This window comes from Desmodus rotundus, chromosome 13, assembly GCF_022682495.2.
Source record: "Desmodus rotundus isolate HL8 chromosome 13, HLdesRot8A.1, whole genome shotgun sequence".
Classification (NCBI taxonomy): domain Eukaryota; kingdom Metazoa; phylum Chordata; class Mammalia; order Chiroptera; family Phyllostomidae; genus Desmodus; species Desmodus rotundus.
Window position 1 is genome coordinate 93,916,076 of NC_071399.1, and position 20,284 is coordinate 93,936,359.

The window sequence follows — 20,284 nt, forward strand, 5'->3', positions numbered from 1 at the left end:
TGTTAGATCCATGTCCAGAGCCACAGCGACCAGAATGTTCTGTGTGTTTAATTCATATCATATCAGCAACCAGATCTTCCTTAAGATGAACACAATTTCCACAGATTTTCAACCTTCAAACCTAAAATAATTTTTAAAGCTAAATGATTTTAGGAACAGACCAATGTGCATAGTATCTGTACTTAAATTTACTGTATTTCTTCTATTATTTGTTTCACTATTAGTAGGAGATCAAATCAGGGAGATTTTTCTCCCTGAAGTATTGATTATCATTTCGTGATTTTAACTACTGGGTGTTATTTCTGCTACGGTGCCTTGCTTTTCTTTAAAGGCATATTTGAAATTCAAGGATGGGCAGAAAAGCTTTTTTATAGGCCTCGATCACATGAAAATGAGCCTTTTGTTGTTACTTTCATGGAGCATAAAAGTGAAGGAACAGAGACTCACTCGAATCACATCACGTATTGAGAGCTTTGTTTAGGAACACCTGTGAATACGGCTTTGGAAGCCATGCTAGTCGGGCTCTGGGAGACCACTCAGGAGCTAGGGCACACTGATCGGCCGGGTGCTCTGGGCCCCTGACCAGCAGCGCGTGACCTGAGGTTCCTGTCCTGTCGGGACCCAGCACCTCCCGCCACCGCTGCCCACCCACAGCCGCATGGCCTCCGGGGCCCCATGGCCTCCGGGGCCCACCTTCTCTTGGGGGTCTGTGCACCTCCCTCCCGCCATCCACTCACCGACTTGTCCGTGGGTCACCTAGCTCACAACCCCAGCACAGAGTGAGCTGCTGTCCTCCCAATCTGGAGAAGAACTTAGAGCCCCAGTTCCTCGTGGGCCACTGGCTGCCCTGGGCTGCCCTGGGCTCAGGGACGCTCCCTGGTGGCAGTAGATGCAGCCATGGGGCCAGGGTCCCGTGGGACAGACCCTGCAGGGGCCCTGAGAGTGACAGTTCTGTCCTGACGAAGCCGAGGCCTCCCTCGCCAGGCGTCAGGGCACCGTCCTGTGCGGCTGACATGCCCAGAGCCCGGCGTCCCTGTGGTGACAGACAGTCCCCCTCTGGCAGGTGACCAAAGCCATCGTGTACATAGAAGAGGCGAGCAGCATGGCAGACGTCACCTTTCCCTCGGTCCCTCGAGTGGTGTCCTTACTGAGGTACGACGACACGTCCCGAGCCAAGGACGGCGCTGGCCCTGCGTCCGGCTACCCCGTCGTCTGTGTCACGGTGAGTGGGACGTGGGGGCACGTGCAGGAGTAGCGAGGGTTTCAGGCACCGGAGCCTAGCCGGTGCAGGGGCGGCTTCGACGCGGAGGAGAGCTGGGAGAAGGCGGCACGGCTCGGCTTTGGCTTGGGGAAAGCCAGCAGAGCGCCGGCCAGGAGAAGCTCCCTTGTCCTTCCTCGGTCCGGCAAAGGCTGGCTCGCTGGTGTGTGCATAGCGTGACCTCACGTGTTGCCACGGCGTGTCACAGCATGTCCTCACACGCTGTCGCGGAGTCTGTCCCTGAGGGAACAGTAAGCAAGGGTGGAACTCCGCCCTCCGGGGAGTTAAAAGAGGAAAAGGAGAAAAGCCTGTGGGAACCATTCACGTGGGACAAGGTGTGAGCCCTCCCGCGAGCACGAGGCTGCTCCGTGTGCGAGGGCGGGCTGCGGGTGCTCGGCCGGGGAAGGCCACCGCGGGAAGAAGCGCTCACACCACCAGCCGCCTCTGGAAGAACAGCCCGACACAGCGGCGTGTTATTACCGTTACGCTCTGTTCGCCCGCCCCTGGCTCTGAATGACGAGCTCCTTGTGAGTGGACACCGGGGCCTGACTTCTCTATCAGAACGGCCCCGGCATAAGAACCTACATAAAGTAGGTTCACCATAAATGTGCACTTATTGGATTAACGGGGCAAAAATAGGGGCGTGGAGCCAAGTTGCAGAGAGAACACAGAAGCTGTGTTCGGGTTGTCGGGGGCGGGGCGCACCTGCGCAGAGGAACAGAGAGCAGTGGGCCCGTTAGCGTGTTCCAGCAGGGGCGCTGCACGAGAAAGGCCCGAATCGGGGAGGCGGGGGGGAGCCATTGAAGGAACGCTGTGGAAGAAGAATCGACCAGGTTCACTGGCCCTCTGGGTGGGGGGCAAGGTGAGAGGCAGGAGGGAAGGAGGGACAAAGGGAGGGGAGGAGAGGAACAAAGATTCCCCCTCCCACCGTCACATGGGCAACTCTGAGGGTTCCCAAGACGGTGAAGCAAGGAACATGTACTTTCCTCAAGGTACAGGCGGAAACAAACCCCCAGTAGCTTGAAATGCAGGGTCAGAGTTCGTGAACGCCATCCCAGCTCTGAGTAGAAATGTGACGGCTGCGCGAACAGGGAGTAGAAATGGGGCAGAAACACGCTGTGATGGGACTCGCGGGGACGACCCCGCTCTCTGTTTCCCGCAGGCCTGCAACCCGAAATACCCCGACTACGACCGAACAGCCTCCATCTGCGCGAGCGAGAACATCAACGACACTTTGACCCTCTACCGGTGGCTGGCCAGCGCCCCTGCGGGTGCCGACGGTGTGGCCAGCCCCCTGCGAGAAGTGGACTTCGACACCTACTTCTCGTCGACCAAGACGATCACCTTGGACTCCATATACTTCCAGCCCGGCTCGCAGTTGCAGTGTGCCGCGCGCGCGGTGAGCGCCGACGGCAGCGAGGGCTTGGAGCTGCTGAGCCCGACCGTGACCGTCAGCAGAGACGAAGGTGAAGCGGGGTCTTCTCCACTGGAAGGGCCCCGGGAGGCCTTGCGGCATCATAAATGTCTGATGCCTGGTTACTGAGTCTTTCGAACACCCCCTGTATTCTGTAATATGCTCTAAGTACTCAAAAATGTCATCCTTTTTCAAAAAATATTCATTAGAAAGCAAATATTTATGCATCGCACACTTCTAGTCGCCTCTCATACACCAGAGTTGTGGCTGGCATGTCAGTGCTTCATGCTGGAATTAAAGAAATAAATGGCCTTGGCCGCTGTGGCTCAGTTGGTTGGAGCATCATCCCGTAACCCAAACGGTTGCGGGTTCAGCCCCCACTCAGGACAGGGACAAGAGGGAACTGAATGATGTTTCTCTCCCCCTCTCCCCCTCCTGTCCCCCATCCCTAAGATCAATAGGTATGTTCTCGGGTGAGGATTTAAAAAAAATTAAACAGTGCCTTAAAAAGAGCGCTCCTAACAATAAAATGGGCCACCCAGGTGCTGAGGGCTGCCTCTGATTTCATTCCTATCCAAACACGTACCTGTTTCCTGGGTTTTGTACAGCTAGAAAGGAAATTGTATATTCCTAGGTGTCTTGAAATTGTAGTTTAGTAGATTGGTCTCGGCCGTGGCATTAAAATGAAAACATCAAAGTTCTTTCACAGTGAGCACTGGAGGAAGATTTTCACACCAAAACTCTTGAGGGTCACAGAGAGAGAAAGAGAGATAAACAAGTTACAATTTGCAATATACATGCTGTAAGAAATTACATATGTACACTTTACTGATTCTGCAGAGACTTTAGTTTTTGTTTTTAAAATGAGTGCATGTTCAGTTTTATCAGCATATAAATAAGTATATTTTATAACTAGTGATAAGTATATTATTCTAGAGGAAACAACAAATTCACTGAAATTATACTTTTTTTCTGCTGACTTTCCATCACTCTCACTGTGTCTGTTCATACTTTATATTAAAATGATTTGGGGAACACACAACCTAGACTGTTCAGCACATATTAAATCATATTGAACAACTATTTTTTTCTCAAACTTCATAAAACACCCAAAATGCCGAGAAGTGAATACTTCTCACACCGTGTTCTTCTGCTTCATAACACTATCTACTCTCAGCAGCGCCTTGGTCCAGAGAGAATATTAAAGTATGTAGAAAAACAATAGTGCCTTTCTTAAAAATACTCTTTAGGTGTTGTCCACTGTCTACTTTTAACATAAATATGTCCCTTTTTAGGCCTTTGTCAGCCCAGAGTGCCAGGGACAGTGGGAGCAGAGCCGTTCTCGGCTAAGCTGCGCTACGTGGGCGCCGAAGACCCCGAGCACGCAAACCTCGTCCAGCTCACGGTGACGATGCCGCACACGGACGGTGGGTGCCCGGGGGGGGGGGGGGGGGGGGGCCACAAATCAGGGGACAGGATCGGGGCTCCGCAACAGCTGGTTTATTTTACTAATGTCCCTAAACAGCCGAGCACTCACTATGCAGCTTGAGCTTCAAGTCTGTCTGTTCGGTTGCGTTCAAATGTTCCTGCTTTCTGGCCGCCCGGTTTTTAAAACCGGACAGTTTAAGCATTCTCTAAAACCAGATCCATTTAACACACGTCCGAACGCAGTGGAAGGAAGCCTTGGCGAACGTGCTGGCTTTCACGAACGAGCACAAATGGGCCTTTGAAACGTTCGAACCTGCACTTACAGCAAAGCGTTTTGGGACGACGCTGGTCTTCTTCCGCACGCCTTTGCTGTGTCACTGCTGTCGTTTGAGAAGTCCCTCCCAACAAAATACAATTAAAAGTGCACGAACAGCAGTGCATTTGGTGCTCCTTTTCTCCGGGTGGGGAAGTGGGGCCGGAATTTGTGAGTCGATAACTTTGCCCACACATCATGGACTATTTTCACCATACACAGAAGACATTTCCAAGTTGTCTTCCACGCGACTGACTTTACACCGGAAGAAAATTGTTAATCATCACTTGGTTGTTGGTTATGTTTTAAGTAGCTAAGGGAGAGGAAACATTAGATACTGTCAGGAGTTACAAGGTGGAATCTAGCTCTCTCATAAAAAGCTTTGTCTGTTCTTTACAAACCCGAATTTGTGTGTGTTGGGGCGGGGGTTAGGCTGGCAGGAACCTGTGCCTCTTTACGTCCCTGCGCCAGGGTCACGACTGACCACTTGTCTGTAGGTTGGCCTCGGACATGTGACCCTGGGGTGCAGAGAGCTGAGGAGAAACCCACCCCGCAAAAACGGACCTACAGCAGCCAAGAACAAGGGCGGAAGGGTCGGGCGATGTCTCAATGTCCTCACAACAATAGCTTTATGTCACCGCTCTCCCGAGAGCTTCCCGGGAGCCCCGGGGTGCCAGAGCGGGCCTCTCTAAGACTTGTCTAGAGGTGCGGGGACGAGGAAGCTCCGCCCGGGGCAGGAATGGTGACAGCGATTGCACTCCCTCGCAGGCTTGCTCCCTGTCATCTCCACGAAGGAGCTGTCCAGCTTCGAGCTCACCCTCAGCCCCGATGGCACGAGGGCGGCAAACCACAGGTGCTCGAACCTCCTGGATTACACCGAGGTCAAGACCCACCACGGGTTTCTGACCGATGCCACGAAGAACCCAGAGGTGGTCGGAGAGACGTACCCGTACCAGTACAGCACGTCCCTGCGTGGGGCCAGCACCTTGCGCTTCTACCGCAACCTGAACCTGGAGGCCTGTCTCTGGGAGTTCGTGAGCTACTATGGCATGTCAGAGCTTATCGCCGACTGCGGGGGCACCGTGGGCACCGACGGGCAGGTACGGGTGTGTCGAGTCTGAGCTGCGGTCGCTGAGTGGGTGCCATCGGCAGCCCCGTGTGGAAGGAGGCTGGACGGGTCAGGAAGCGGAAGGGACCTGTGAGGGGTGTGGCAACAACTCTTTCATGGCTTCAAAATTAATGCTGTATCTTTTTATTTCTTTCTCTCTTTTTTTTGACGCTGTCTCTTTTCCCCAGTGGTGCCTCAGCACCTGCGGGTGGCGAAAGCAGAAGGTGGCTTGTGCGCAGGGCGGGCCGCAGAGGGAGCAATGTGGACCACTGCAATGAGTGTGGTTTCCCGTTTCAGGTCCTAAACCTCGTGCAGTCCTACGTGACGCTGCGGGTCCCGCTGTTCGTGTCCTACCTGTTCCACTCCCCCGCGGGGCCGGGGGGCTGGCAGCACTTCGACCTGAAGGCCGAGCTGCGGCTGACTTTCGTGTATGACACGGCCATCCTCTGGGACGACGGCATCGGCAGCCCCCCGGGGGCCGAGCTCCAAGGTGGGATCCGCACCTGGGATGCACCTGGGCGCACGGCTCAAGAGGCGTTTTGACAGCAGCTAAAAGCAGAAGAAGCAACTTTTAGGGCAGATAACTTTATTTTTGCCATGAGAAAGCATCCTGCCGGGGGCTCGGGTCTTGTGTGCTGCGTGGCTGTTCGACATGATGCCCGCATTTCGTGCGCACCTAACTCTCCCCGTCCGTCAAGGTGACTAGGTGAAGGGTATCACACTTCAGTCTGTACGTTTCCCTAGGTTTCGGGAAAGTGGGCAGAGGAAGTTCTGATTGAATATAAAGATTTAACCCAAGAGGAAAAGTTACGCATCTTTGATTCCGGAAACGGGGGGGGGGGGGGGGTGCGTTTTAAAGCCCCAGCCCCGATTCCGCCCCGATTCCGGCCCCGCAGTGACCAGCGGTGTGGCCCTGACCCTGGCGCTTACCCTTCCCCGCGCGCCGTTTCCCCGGAGAGATGGGCTAGGCTTCCGCTGTCCTTTCTGGTGTGCAGCCCCATTGTCCTGTGACGCTTTAGCAGAGCGTTTTGGAATAATGGCGGTAATGCCCCTGACTGTTGGACCCATCAGCCTCTACAGAATCTTGGTTCGATCTCCGAGTCAGAACCGTGTGATTCGCAGTCCTCGGTGGGAAGCTGGTGGGTCCACTGTAGTGGGAGCGCTTCCCACTCCAGGCAGAAACTACCGCTCTGGGTCCGCGTGGCTCTGCGCACCCCGCCCACGTTACCTTCTATGAGCAGGGAGGGCGGGGGTGATACTCTCCACAGTTCCATCTCACATCTGCTGCCTGAAGCCAGGTAAAAGTACCCGAAAGCCATGTGTAGGGTACTGTGTTCGTCCTGAACAATTATTCCAGATTATTTGACATTTTTTAATTCCATGTTTCGTCTCCTGCCTCTCCCATCGCTCGGAAGGCTTCTGATAGTACCCTTTGGCTAGAACACTCAAAGATGAGGCGGATATGAGCTCAGTTCCGGAAGCAGCCCTGTACACGCACCGTCCCTGGTCACCGACCTTTCCACTCCTGTGCACATTGTCCCCCGCAGGTTCTCTGTATCCAACCAGCATGCGCATCGGTGAGGACGGCTGCTTGGTCGTGAACTTCAAGACAGAGGCTCAGTTCCATGGCTTGTTCGTGCTGTCGCATCCGGGTAAGGCCCGCGCCTCACTCACAGCCACTGCCCAGGCCACAGGGCAGGTCTTTCCGAGTCCATGCACATATCGGCGGGCTTCCTCACGAGCGTGATGGCCCCGCCTTGCAGATGAAGCGCTTGCCTGCCGTTACCTACGTGAGGGCTCGTTCACTGACCAGCTGCGCCTCACACTCTGCAAAGTCATCATTGTCTGTGTAGACTTTTAGAGAAAATACAAAGTGACTGAAGTCAATTGAAAAGAAAACTCTCCTGAGCTTATTTTAGACAACGTTTCCCTTAAAGAGCCTCCTCCAATTCCATGGTACAAAAATAGTTGAACTTTAATTTATTTGTTCAGCAAGAACTTCTGGGCTCACGACGGTTTTCTAGGTACTGCAAGACAGCTTTAATAGCGCGGAAGCACCGTAAGCTTCAGACCTGTTAACTAACTACCTTTAATTACTGGCTATGTAATGTAACTAACGGTGGACTGTGATTTGAATGTCAATAAGGTCACAGTCGCTAAAGTTCCAGGTCAGAGCCTTACTTAATAGAAAGGACATTTCACTCAAAATCACTTGGTGACTCTGTGTTGCTGAAACGGTTTGCGAACTTTACTGGTGTGCCCAGTTCTGCCAGATTGGCGGGGAAACCGTTCCCTCGCAGCCTGTTCTGTCCTTGTTTTCCGGGGGGTGGTGGGGGGAGCACACGGCACAGGAGAGAATAGGGCTGGACATTCGGGAGTAGAGAAAGTGTCCATTGTATTTTTATGAGCCTGAAATACAAGAAATAACCAAAAACAAAACATTTTTTATTGCAATTCACAGTTCTGGAAAATGAGGATTTCATAGTCCTTACAGTGTCCGTCCACACATCTACCCCCTAATAAACGAATCTCTGTTTGGACGGGATTGCAGGCCATCTGCCTAGACACAGATTCTACGTATGGCTGGGTTCGCCCAGCTGGGTGGGTGCCGTAGACGGGGAGTTCAGCTAACCGCCTGGCCGCACAAGCGATGCCTTCCCCTCTGGCTTTGCCCCCCCGCTCCAGGGGGTGGTAACCTAGAATCCGTTAGCCTTTCCGCCCAGTTGTCATCTGGCAGACTGCACAGTGGGAAGAGCGCTGAGTTAAGAACCCGAAGGTGCACGATCTCACCGTGGGGTCTTGGGAGAGTTCACGCAGTTTCTTTCTCTGTGAAATGGAAGCAGCGGCCCTGCTCCTGTGTAGGCTCACGAGTCGAGTAAAAGCACATGATGTATCAGAAAGTACTTGTAAGACTCCCAGCTGTCACACACTGTCTCTAACCGCCACGCCGTGGTTGTCCCGGCACCTGTCCAGCCTCCCTCACCAGCTCAGTGGTCACGTCTGCCGATCACCCAGGCCTGACTTTCTCCCTGCGCCTCCTAAGGAGCGAGCCGACCTTCAGCCAGCCAGCCCAGCACTGGAGCTTCGTGTCCGACCTCGCGGTGAGTGACCACACTCTCCCCCGCCCTCCTCTCCAGTGACCTCCGACCGCGCCGCCGATTCCCCATGTCCGCCCTCCTCCCACAGGTGCGGGACTACTCAGGCAGCTACGCGGTGACGCTGCTGCCCTGCACCGCTCCGTTGCATCAGGGGTACCACCTGCCGGTCACCTGCAGCCCTGGAGAGCCTGTCACCTTTGACCTTGACATCCGATTCCAACAGGTGCGTCTCCTAGAATTATTTTCCCATGACTTATAGAATCCCACTTTGTTATTTGTTAGATTTACTTTTATCCATTAAAAAAATTCGCACAAGGACTTGAATTCCTGTGTCCTGGGAGGAAAGAAGGAAGTCAGAGAGGAAGCAAGGGAGGAAGGGAGGAAGGAAGGAAGGAGGAAAGAATTGCCCTTCATCTGGGTCGGTTCAGCCTATAAAATCCATAATGTAAGAGTAGGAAGGGTTATTTTTCTCTTATCGTTCCCGGGAGTTTGCCTCCTTACAGATTGGGGAATTGTCCCCCAAGTTCTTCTGCTCATCTTCATCTTGTTTTCGGTTTTCACGCAGAATAAATATCCTATAGTTCATGCCACCTCAAAGTGCCTACCTGCCATACATTCCAAGAGACGCGATGGCACTTTGTGTCCAAGACTTTCCACTAAACGTGGGCCTGCCACGGACTGAGATGTTCCCAAGGCCCCGCTGGGCCCGAGAAGCCCGGGGAAGTGCACTCAGGCAGAGCTGTTAGTGTCCTTCACGAGACTGTGTCACCTGGCCGGTTTCGCCTTCTCAGGAAGGACAAAGCCAACGTCACAGTTCCCTAAGCTGGTGCAGTTGGAAAGCTACACCGTGTTCAGTATTTTACGTGTCCACGTACAGCAAATGCACACATCTGTGCGTGATGTGTGTGCACGCCCAAAACCACCAACAGCACATAAGAGGGTCTTTATGCTCGGCTTTAGGTCAGTGACCCCGTGGCGGCGGAGTTCAGCTTGAACACCCAAATGTACCTGCTCTCCAAGAAGAGCCTCTGGTTGTCCGATGGGTCCATGGGATTCGGGCAGGAGAGTGACGTGGCTTTTGCAGAAGGTACCGCTTTGCAGACGGGAGGCCTGCGCTGTGTGGCACCCACCGCATCTGAGCTTCGAGTTGCTGGGATTGTGCTTAAGGGGGAACATTGTACCCTTGTACCCTCCTGTACGGTGTTGAGAATATACCTGGGTCTCTATTGCCGTGGTGGGGCCGGGTATGTGCCACTGGGTGATTTTGTTTCTGGAGAAGGGAATCTCTATTTTCCTTACCTCAGCGAATTTTGGAATAAGTATTTTTTTTTTTTTAAGATTTTGTGAGAGGGGATGGGAGGGGGGAGGGGGAAAGAGGGAAAGAAACGGCAATGTGCGAGAGATACACTGATGTGTGATAGATACATCCATTGGTTGCCTCTCACACACCCCCAACCGGGGACCAGCCCACAACCCAGGCACGTGCCCTGACTGGGAATTGAACTGGTGACCCTTTGGTTCGCAGGCCAGTACTCAATCCACTGAGCCACACCAGCCAGGGCCCAGGGCCGGGGCAGGGGTGCGGGGAGGGGTTCGTAAATGTATTTTCAAGCTTTACAAACTCAAATGCTGCAGCCACGTGGGGTTGTCAGCGCTGCAGGGGCCAGCGCTGTGGCTTTGCCATCCAGCACCTGGCCGAGTATCCTGCACCTCGGGTCAGAGTTCAGCAGGGAGTGTCCTTAAAGCCTCTTTCACAGTCAGATGAAGTTCATTCAGCTTTTTACTGATTTTTTTTAGTGTTAGCCTACAATGTAGCAGTCCACATCTTGCCGACTACTTTATTTATGTAAACTAGACGGTCACCATGTTGGACAACACAGATAAGTTACAGCCGAGACCTGAGGTCATTTCCATGGCTGGCTGGTCACACGAGAGTCAACACGCATTCAGTCCCCTGTGGTCATGCTGCAAAGTGGCCATACCTGAGCCCCGGGAGTGACCCAGATCCGGGAGCAAACACTAAAAGGTCTTTCACACTTGCTGCCACACTGAGAAGAGGAGGAAGTTCTGTCCAGTGTTGTCACTGTTACCAGAAATCGCTCATAGGGTCGCGTAGACCCGCCTCACCACAACCCCGGGATGACGCTCCCGTGTCTCCGTGCCAGGTGACGTCATCTACGGCCGCGTTATGGTGGACCCCGTCCAGAACCTGGGCGACTCCTTCCGCTGCAGCGTCGAGAAGGTGTTCCTGTGCACCGGGGCTGACGGCTACGTCCCCAAGTACAGCCCGAAGGATGCAGAGTACGGCTGCCTGGCCGACTCTGCCTCACTCCTGCACAGGTTCAAGATCGTGGTAAGTGCGACTCCGCCAGGATGCAGGAGGTGTGTGCGCTGTGTGTGCCTCCCCCGACCACATTATAGAACCGCGGCCCTGGAGAACCACCAGAGGACCAGCTGAGCAAAACTCCTGCAACTAAGGACTCAGAGAAGGCGCCACAGGGAGGCTGGCAGGAGGGCCGGAGACGCAGAGCAGGCTGGTCCCACACCAGGGGTGGTTAATAGGGGAGGTGCCTGGCCGGTGTGACTCAGTTGGCTGAGTGTCTTCCCACAAAGCACTGAATAGGGAAGGGGTCTTGGCTGCCCAGGGCCCCCCAGAGGAGAAAGGGGAGCCCGCCCCACGGGAGGACCAGCCCAGAGCACCAGCGTCAAAAGGAGGAGCCCCCACAACAGGAGACCATGAAGTCAGCAAGGATTCCTGCCAGGCAGACCGAGGGCTACTGCAGCCCCCTGGGAGGTGTCCTTTCAAAGGGCCCACTCACAGACTCACTTGCTCACACGCACTTGAAGCTCCAGTGAAGGGACAGGGACATGTGGGAATTGTGTAGCTGCAGGGCAGGGGCTGGAGACACAGAGCTTTCCGAGACTGAAGTGCCAGGGGGCATCATTGTCCCTGTGCCAGGCCATCCCCCACACAGCCAGCAGGTGCGGGGTGGTGCCAGCTGACACCGCTAGCCCCACCCAGCTCACCCACATTTTTTTTCAAAAAGGGCCGAAGGACCTGAATAGACACTTCTCCAAAGAGGACATGTAGGTGTCCGATAAACCTATCAAAAGATGCTCAACGTCACTAACCATCAGAGAGATGCAAATTAAAACCACAAAGAGATACCACCTCACACCTGTCAGAATAGCCATCATCAATAAAGCCACAAATGACAGTTGCTGGCGAGGACGTGGAGAAGACAGAAAAACTTAGAGATGCAGAGAACATTTGACGGTTTCCAAGTAGGAGGGGTTGGGAGGAATGGGTGAAAAAGCGAAGGGACTGAGACGCACAGCTCGGTAGCTGCAGAAGAGTCTCAGGGATGTGCAGTGCAGTACATTGTAGGGCGTACGGTCTTACGGGACATCACTTTGTAAGTTTTACAAATGTCTAACCACCCTGCCGCACACCTGAAACTAATATAACATTGAATATCAACTGTAATTGGAAACTAAATGTTTCTAATTGGGGTAAGGGCTTCTCCCCAAACAATGAACTAGGTACGTATCCAGAGTTAAGCATTTTTCTCTTAACCCGAATACAATAGCATCTTTTCAGATGAAACTAAACGGTGACATTGTGTGGTTATTTGTGCTTTTACAAAACTGCCCGGACGACATACTGAGCTCGCCGAAGGGGGCGTTTTCCACACCCACCCTCCTTTTCTTTATTGCTCCAAGGACAAAGCACAGCCGGAGACACAGGCCACCAGTTTTGGAAACGTCCTATTTAACGCCAAGCTGGCCGAGGATGACCCCGAAGCCATCCTGTTAGTGAACCAGCCGGGATCCGATGGATTTAAAGTGGACTCGACGCCCCTCTTCCAGGTGGGCCAGCGACAAGCTCACCTACTGTGGGACCGCACGCAGGTCACTCAGCGTCTGAATGCCTCAGGCGGCTCAGCGGCACACGGCAGGGTTAGGTAGATTGCATTTGGCATTGAAGGACGCAGGTAAACCACAACCAGCTCTACGGGGCCCCAGGTGTGCATTCCATAAACTCCAGCTGTTTTTATGATTCCTGTGGATGTGTTTTTTTAAATCAGTGTGTACTGAAGGCCCTAGTTCAGCACAGAAGGAGTCCCAGTCTGATGGGGGGACTTGGCTTTTCTTATTCCTGGTGACCATGTCCATTTCCTTTAGAGTGATCTCACGGGAGCTACGGGACTTGGACAAACAGCTGGGCACAGCCCGTGAATCTCCGCCCTCGAGGACCTTGTGAACCAAGATAGAAAAGCGTTAACCTAGGGGTGAACAGAGGAAAGGGACACGGGGCAGACAAAGGAGACACTTTCGGAGATGGGGTCACACAGAATCCTCGGGGAAGCAGTGCGCTTTCCAGGACAGTTACTGGAAAGTGTCCAGACAGAATGGGTTACAGCAACGCGTTGGCTTCAACCAAAAGAGAGAATCTTTTTTAAAAGATTCTATTTATTTATTTTGAGAGAGAGGGAGAGAGAAACATCAATGTGTGGTTGCCTCTCACACGCCCCCTACTGGGGACCTGGCTCACATCCCAAGTATGTGCCCTGACTGGGAATCAAACCTGCAACCCTTTGGTTCATAGACCAGTGCTCAATCCACTGAACCACACCAGCCAGGGCTAAAGAGAGAATCTTAAGGAGGCACATTGGTTATTCTGAAAGAGAAAAAATATACACACAAACACACACATACATACACTTTCTTAAATATATTTTTTGTTTGTTTTTGTTGTTACTGTTAACTCTCGAAGCACATGTCCTCTTCTAAACCCTGCAGGCTCCAAAGAGCCGTCAGAAATCCCTTCTTTCCACTGGTCCTAAAAAAGCAGAGAAGTTTCCTCTGGTCTTACGGGTAAATGTGCAGCAAGACACACCAGAAACGAGTCCTGGGTCCCAGAGGTCTGAGTTCTAGTGCTGCCTCTGCCACTCGCTAGTCGCGTGGGTGACGTGGGGCGCGTCCCCTAACCGCTGTGTATCAGTGGGGAGCCCAATGTCTGAAGTTCTTCCCAGCACAGACATTCTAGGACGACAAGTCACAGATGACCAAATACCTGCCCGCACATCCTCCCTTAGTTGTTGCACAGAACACCTTGCGGAAAGCCTTGCACTCCCCGCACAGGCAACGATGGGTTTGGGTGGGTTAATCCCGCAGGCCCAACCAAATTAGCGCTCATTCCCTCAGCCGCTAATTTCTCCTGGAGCCGGTCAGGACCCAGGTTGCACAGTTACTGTTTTTCTAATGAACAGAATGGTGTCTTTCAGGTCACTGTGGGCCGAGAGTGGTACATTCACGCCATCTACACGGTGAGATCGAGAGAAGGCGCCGCCGGCGGCATCGGCAAGAGGAGTGTGGAGCGGCAGCACCATTTGGTCGCAGCAGCCCCAAGCGGGGGGAGGAGGAGGGCCAGGCGCACCCCCTCGCTGGTGTGGGAGATCGGGGCGGAAAACGGCCGGGGGACAGACATCCAGCACATCGCCCTGGACCGCACCCGCAAGACGCAGGTCCCCGAAGGAAGAGTCCCTGCGGACAGCGCCCCGCCCCAGGAGCCCCTCGGCCCCCTCCCCGAGGTCGGCCTGGCTGTGGTCATGGGCGGCCTCACCGTGGGGCTGCTGGCCCTGGGCCTCAGCGCCATCGCCGCCGCCCTGCTGTGCCAGAGCAGGGGCCGGAGGAAGGAGGCCCCCCAGGGCTCGGGCAGCAGCAGGGAGCCCATGATGCCCCCGCAGAGCGGCCCCCACAGCGACAGCTCTGAGGTGTGATGGCCGCGGCAACATGCACCCCGTTTCTCAAGTGCCTTCAGACACTAGAAGCCCAAACGCTTCTGGAAGCAGCAGAGGACCGGGGACTTGTGTGCCCGAGCTGCCTACGGGAGCTGACTGAGCTCGCAGACTTCGATTGACTTCTGTCTGCTCGGACCTCGGACCACGTCCCTCCTCCTCCCCGGGACGCACGGCCCCGAGCCCACGGGCGCTCAGAGCTCGGGCAGCAAGGGACACGCTTGTCCTCTGCACTGTGCAGGTGCCTTTACTCACAGGTGCTGACGAGCCTCTGAGAAGTTCCAGAGGCTCATGGTTGTTCCACGCTCGAAGGTGCAATTATCTATCACACGGTTTCCTGGTTGTGTAACAGTTTATTCCCGGAAGAGGTTCGGTGGGGAGTCTGGGGGCATAATAAACACGCTGGTGATCGTGACAAGCTTTCCACGAGGGGAAGGCAGCAAAGCATCTTGGCCAGGATGACGCAGCCCGCAGATCACCCTGTCTACCCCTGGGGAGGGCGTGGAAGGGAAGGCAGAGGGGAAGGAACTCACTCACTCGCATTCGAATCGTTTCTTATCTTCGTCAGACCCTCCTTGTTTAATGTGCTCATTTAATTGTAGATTCACCCAAAGAATAGGTTCCCCGGAGAAGAAACAGTGGAATGGAGGCTGCTCTGATTTGGTATAAAGTGAGAAATGGTACTGAGTTCTTACACAATGTTGTACCTTATTGGTGCTCAGCATTTACGGGAACTGACAGGGTTGGTGACAATTTGATGACAAAAAGGTGCTGTAGAGATAGATTCACATTTTCAAGACAACGTGCTCTGAGAACGGAGCCGAGGTGTTTTCAGTATTGAACCCACCGGTGACAGTGAGAAACATCAGTATGCGGAGGAAGAACATGTTTGTTGACAGAACGCGCTGTACCAAAGCGCTCCTGGCGCATCCTTCACCGCGTAAAAAGAACAGCCCAACAGATGACACGTGAGGTTAGGCGTCAGAGTAACGTAGTCACACAGCCGCGTGGGCACTTCAGTCGGCTGCAGGACATTACCGGAGCCTCCTAACCAGCCTCTGCTCCAAACCTGTCACCCAGAGACGGTCTCCGTGGCGGCCAGCATCGTTGGTCACGTTCTTCTTCGACCCGAAAGCAAGGTACAGTGTCGCTCTCTGGCATCTCCTGTTGAGTAACCGACGCGCCGCATCCCTCAGGATCTACATATATAATTCGTCACGCCGCGTACCGCTTTGAAATCCCAGGACTGGACCCAGTGAACTTGCAAGGCTCCCGTTTCTTCCTGGAAAACGTGCTTTTTCACTAAAGGGCAGAAATCGTGGTCGGAGAGGGCCAGTGTCCGCAGTCTGATCAGCCATCTCTGAAAAGCTGGTGGAAGTTCTGCAAGCTCAAGTCCAGCGGGGGGAGGGCCCGGCCTGCAGCAGGCCCTCCTCGCTGCCTGGAATCGACCGCCTGCCAGCATGGAGGCAGTTCTGTCGGCCATCCCCAGCCATCCGCAGCCATCCGCAGCCCCCTCAGTGAGACCCCGAGGCTCCCCTAGGGCGGGGAGAGCGCCGGAGACTGTCTAGCACTTGCCGCTCCTCTTGTGGGCAGCTCTGTACCTCACGTTCAAAGTCTCGTAAAGAACTGAGTAGACCCGTGACTTCCAACCGTGCGCTGCAAAACCGTTTAAAACACGCAACACCTGACCCTTCAGTCAGGGCCACGGACCCCTTTTCCCTTCGACTGTCCGATTAAACAGTGACAGCAGCCAATGAATCACAGTTGTGCCTATGTTTTTGTCAGGTCAGCAACAAATACCTTTTGTAGTGTGCGGCAGAATTTGAGTAATTAGTTTACGTGCCACTAGATGACAAAGGGTCAACATCGCTTCAGCAGACTATGGTCCCCTTCCACTGGGTCACCCGCCACTCGAGATCCCCCAAGGACTTACATAAACAGAACGTACCAGCCCTGGCTGGTGTGGCTCAGTGGATTGAGCACCGGCCTGCAAACCAAAGGGTCGCCAGTTCAATTCCCAGTTGGGGCAGATGCCTGGGTTGTGGGCCAGATCCGCAGTGAGGGGTGTGCAGTAGGCAACCACACATTGATATTCCTGTCCCTCTCTTTCCCTCCTTCCCCTCTAAAAATAATATCTTTAAAAAATAAAAATAACCCAGATGGAGGAGTGTTTAGGTAACAATAATAACGCAAAATAGAGTGGTATTTAGATTTTAAAAGTCAGAAATTTGACTTCTACTATTTTGAAATATTAATTTAGTGTTGACTTAGAAACCAATTTAGTCTTTTAATAAGAAAAATGAAAAATATTTTCAAAGATGCATAGGTTTTGCAAATTTGAAATTTCCGTAACTGTATTAATTTCATGTCACAGTTCTTTAAAACTCTCGTTTTTCCTGGCCACGCCGGCAAGAATAAAAGAACGGAAGCAGGTCAGCAGGTGTCTTCACTGACCGCTCGTCAAAGGGTGGGACGCAAACCTCCCGGCAGTCCATGTTGCCACAGCTTAGGAAAGTGTGATTTGGCCGGAAACTGTACTTTCTGCAGTCAACACACACACACACACACGCACACACACACGCCTGAATTGAAAATGACAAACATCCTACTTTCATAAAAAGACCCTGAGAGCATTTCTAACAGAAATGGCTCAGATGACGATTTTCAGAAAGGTCAACACAAGGTCACTGAAAACACAGTCGTGAGAGTTTCTTTGACATTCATTCAAAGGGCCGTGAGTTTTCTTAAGATGTTTTTCCCTGAAATCGATTTTGGGATCGCCCGGTAATAACGTAGAAATTTTCAGAAAATATTATCCTCAGGTTCAAAGTGTCCCTTGCCATCTGTTCCTCCTTTTTTCCATATCCTTTCACGGCAAGAACAAAAGAATGTGGGTAGTTATTTTCATTTTGATAAGAGACTTTAAAAGAGAAGCGTGTGGTGTGTTCCTACAGCTTTGGGCTGAAAGATTACACAGAACTTTTTTACTAAGTTTACTGGGGTGACTGTCTAATAATACAAGTTTCAGGGGCACAATCCTGTATCACATTACCTACATACTGCATGGTGTGCTCACCCCCCAAAACTTTTAAATAAGCAAAGAAAGCTGATACTCTCTCTTGAACTGAAGTCGACAGAACAAAATATACTGATGTGAGGTTCTCTCTTTTGATTTAATCTTATTGGCAGAAAAATCCAAATATTGAATTTGCAAACTTTAAACAAGAAGTTTTGTTTTCCTATCTTTTTTTTAATTTTAATTTTTTATTCAATTACAGTTGTTGCTTTCCTATCGTTTAAAGTGCATTTATTTATTTCCTTTCCCTGATATTTGTGTGTGTGTGTGTGTTAGTATTGTGTTCGCCTAAAGAACAACAAAAACTGCTCTTAAAATGACATCTTCCTCCCTCCCTGCCCTCTTCCTCTTCCTACTCTTTCTCCTTTCTTCTCTCTCTCTGTCTGTCTTTCCGGCCATCTCTCTCTAAAATCAATGAAACCTACCCTCAGGTGAGGATTAAAAAGTAACAAATTATGAGCCTTGGTGGGTCAGAAATGAGTGCCACACTCATAGTCAGTATAATTTACTAAAAGATTCTCAGCCTGTGGATTGGTCAGAAATCCTATCAATATACCGTATATTTGGACCATAAGACGCACTTCCCCCCACAAATTTGGGAGGAAAATAGGGGTGCATCTTACAGTCCGAATGTAGCTTACCTGGCTCGCTACAGGATTTCTGCTTTAAAGGATGTTATTAAATATTTTACCACATTTTTTGCTTCAAAAATTTCCCCCCTATTTTCCTCCTCTAAAACCCAGGTGCGTATTATGGTCTGAAAAATACGGTAACATGGTTTCGTGGGAAAAAGAGGCCATGAACCCAGGGCAGAGTGTGACTCCCGTTTGCTTTCCGCAGCTAAGGTCTGTGTTGCTGGCCTGCGCGTGAGCGGAGCGCAAGGAGAGCTGCGAGCCGCGGTGCGGTAGGTGCGGGGTGGGGGGGCTCCATGGAGCGTACGAGTGGAGTGTGCAGGGCGTGGGCAGTGTGTGTGCCCGCACGCTTGCCTGCTGCCCCAGCCCTGAACACAGTGCGAAACCCCGCCTTCCAGAACCTAAAGGTCTGGAATTGAAGCCAGAAAGGGAGTGGAAGGCTCTGTCCTCTCCGCTTCGCCCACCCCCACCCCCGGAGTGCCACCCGAGAGGGCCTTGCTGGAAGCAAGCAGATCTGCCTCGGGCAGCCGGTAGTGGGTGGTTCTTGACTTCGTGCAGGAATGATTTCACAGCATGAGTCCGGGTGACTGTGAGGCTACTTATTAAAGCTAGGGGCAGTGACGCAAGGGACCGGGGGGGGGGGGGGGCACCTCACGTAGAAGAAGCAACATGAGCGCCCAGGCGGGGCTGCCTCAGCTCAATGGGAAGTCAGAGAACAGGGGACTTTGGAAACAGGTTCAGGGGATCAGCCTGGGAGGAGCTACCACTGCCCACTGCTCCCCTGGTTGCAAGTCTCCAGGGGTCCCTTAGAGTTTAAGGGACGCAGGCCTGTGGGGAGAAAGAGAAGGAGGGAAGGGGAGGGAGAGGAGGGGAGGGGAAAGGTGCCGGTTCCTGGGAGAGGGAGGGAGAGCTAGCTGGTCCTTCCTCCTAACGCACAGGTGGCAAACACGAGGCCCACGGCCGAATCCAACCTCCACCTGGTTTTATCCGTCCTGCACCTTGTTTCTACCCAGCAGCAGTGCTGAGTTCCTTGCCCCTAGTTAATTAGTTACATTTATACAGTCCTAAAGTTACATTTAGACCTTTGAAGGCAACTGCGAGGCTGATGTGGCCCCCAGTGACAACGAGTATGACAGCCGTGTGACCTAAAGCTTTTAAGGGTGGAGATCTTAGAAGTGGATCTCAATAGAGCATTCTGCAGCTCTCTAGGTGAGTCCTCTTAGGGGCGTGGCCTCCACTGATTGGTTGGTTGACAGGTCCTTAGTCAATGCAGCTGGTCCAGATCATCGGGGGCATCTCCTATCTGGTTCTGCTGCTCTTTCGGGCCTAGAGCTGAAACACCTGAGGCCGAGATGTTGTCCCGGGCAGGAAAGGCTAGTTTTGCGGCCTGCCAGGCGCCGAGGCTTTCTGACCAGGCACCCTCTGCACCCGGCTGTAAATTGCTGCAGTGTGTTCAGCTTTGTTTGTTTCCCTGTTCCGCTTGCCAAGGAATTTTCCCAGCTTCCTACAAGGACTTTGGAGTCAAGCCTGGCTTTAAATCCTAACCCCACCCCCACTGGCAGAAGGACCTCGGACAGGTTATTTAACCGCTTGTCAGCCCTTTCTCGTCTGCGCGCTCAGGATACGTCTCAGCGTCCAAAAAGGGCTGAGCGCCATGCAACAGCGGACATTCACTAAATGGACACGAAAAAATTGCACCCCATTGCTAGAAACAGACCCCAAAAGCACCATAGCAACAAAATGATCTCTGACAAAACAAATTTTAAATATTTTTTTAAGATTTTATTTATTTTTAGAGAGAGGGGGAGGCGGAAGCATCAATGCGTGGTTCCTCTCGTGCGCCCCCTACTGGGGACCTGGCCCGCAGCACAAGCAAGTGCCCTCATTGGGAATACGAATCCGTGACCCTTTGACTCACGGTCTCCACTCAATCCACTGAGCTACACCAGCCAGGGCCAAAGCAGTTTTTTCAACACATCACACCTACATTCTATGACCTCTTTATTTTTTATCTTAGGGGAATGGAAGGGAGGGAGAGAGCGAAGGAGAGAGACACATCTGTGTGTGGTTGCCTCTCAAGCACGCCCCACCCCGCCGGGGACCTGGCCTGCAGTCCAGGCATGTGTCCTGACTGGGAAACGAACCAGAGACCCTTT

At 52.7% G+C, this 20,284-nt stretch overlaps 1 protein-coding gene across 1 annotated transcript in view; it reads left to right on the forward strand.

Moving 5' to 3' along the window:
- Positions 1-17,704, forward strand: part of FREM2 (FRAS1 related extracellular matrix 2) — a 98,530-nt gene extending 80,826 nt beyond the window's left edge. The window contains exons 13-24 of the mRNA XM_024566750.4: positions 1,064-1,222; positions 2,421-2,724; positions 3,968-4,099; positions 5,182-5,513; positions 5,819-6,011; positions 7,069-7,173; positions 8,495-8,622; positions 8,708-8,842; positions 9,580-9,706; positions 10,785-10,972; positions 12,343-12,489; positions 13,908-17,704. Of these exons, the coding sequence (XP_024422518.2) occupies positions 1,064-1,222; positions 2,421-2,724; positions 3,968-4,099; positions 5,182-5,513; positions 5,819-6,011; positions 7,069-7,173; positions 8,495-8,622; positions 8,708-8,842; positions 9,580-9,706; positions 10,785-10,972; positions 12,343-12,489; positions 13,908-14,402 (2,445 nt within the window). The 3' untranslated portion in view covers positions 14,403-17,704. The remainder of the gene's footprint in view (positions 1-1,063; positions 1,223-2,420; positions 2,725-3,967; positions 4,100-5,181; positions 5,514-5,818; positions 6,012-7,068; positions 7,174-8,494; positions 8,623-8,707; positions 8,843-9,579; positions 9,707-10,784; positions 10,973-12,342; positions 12,490-13,907) is intronic.
- Positions 17,705-20,284: the final 2,580 nt, after the last annotated feature.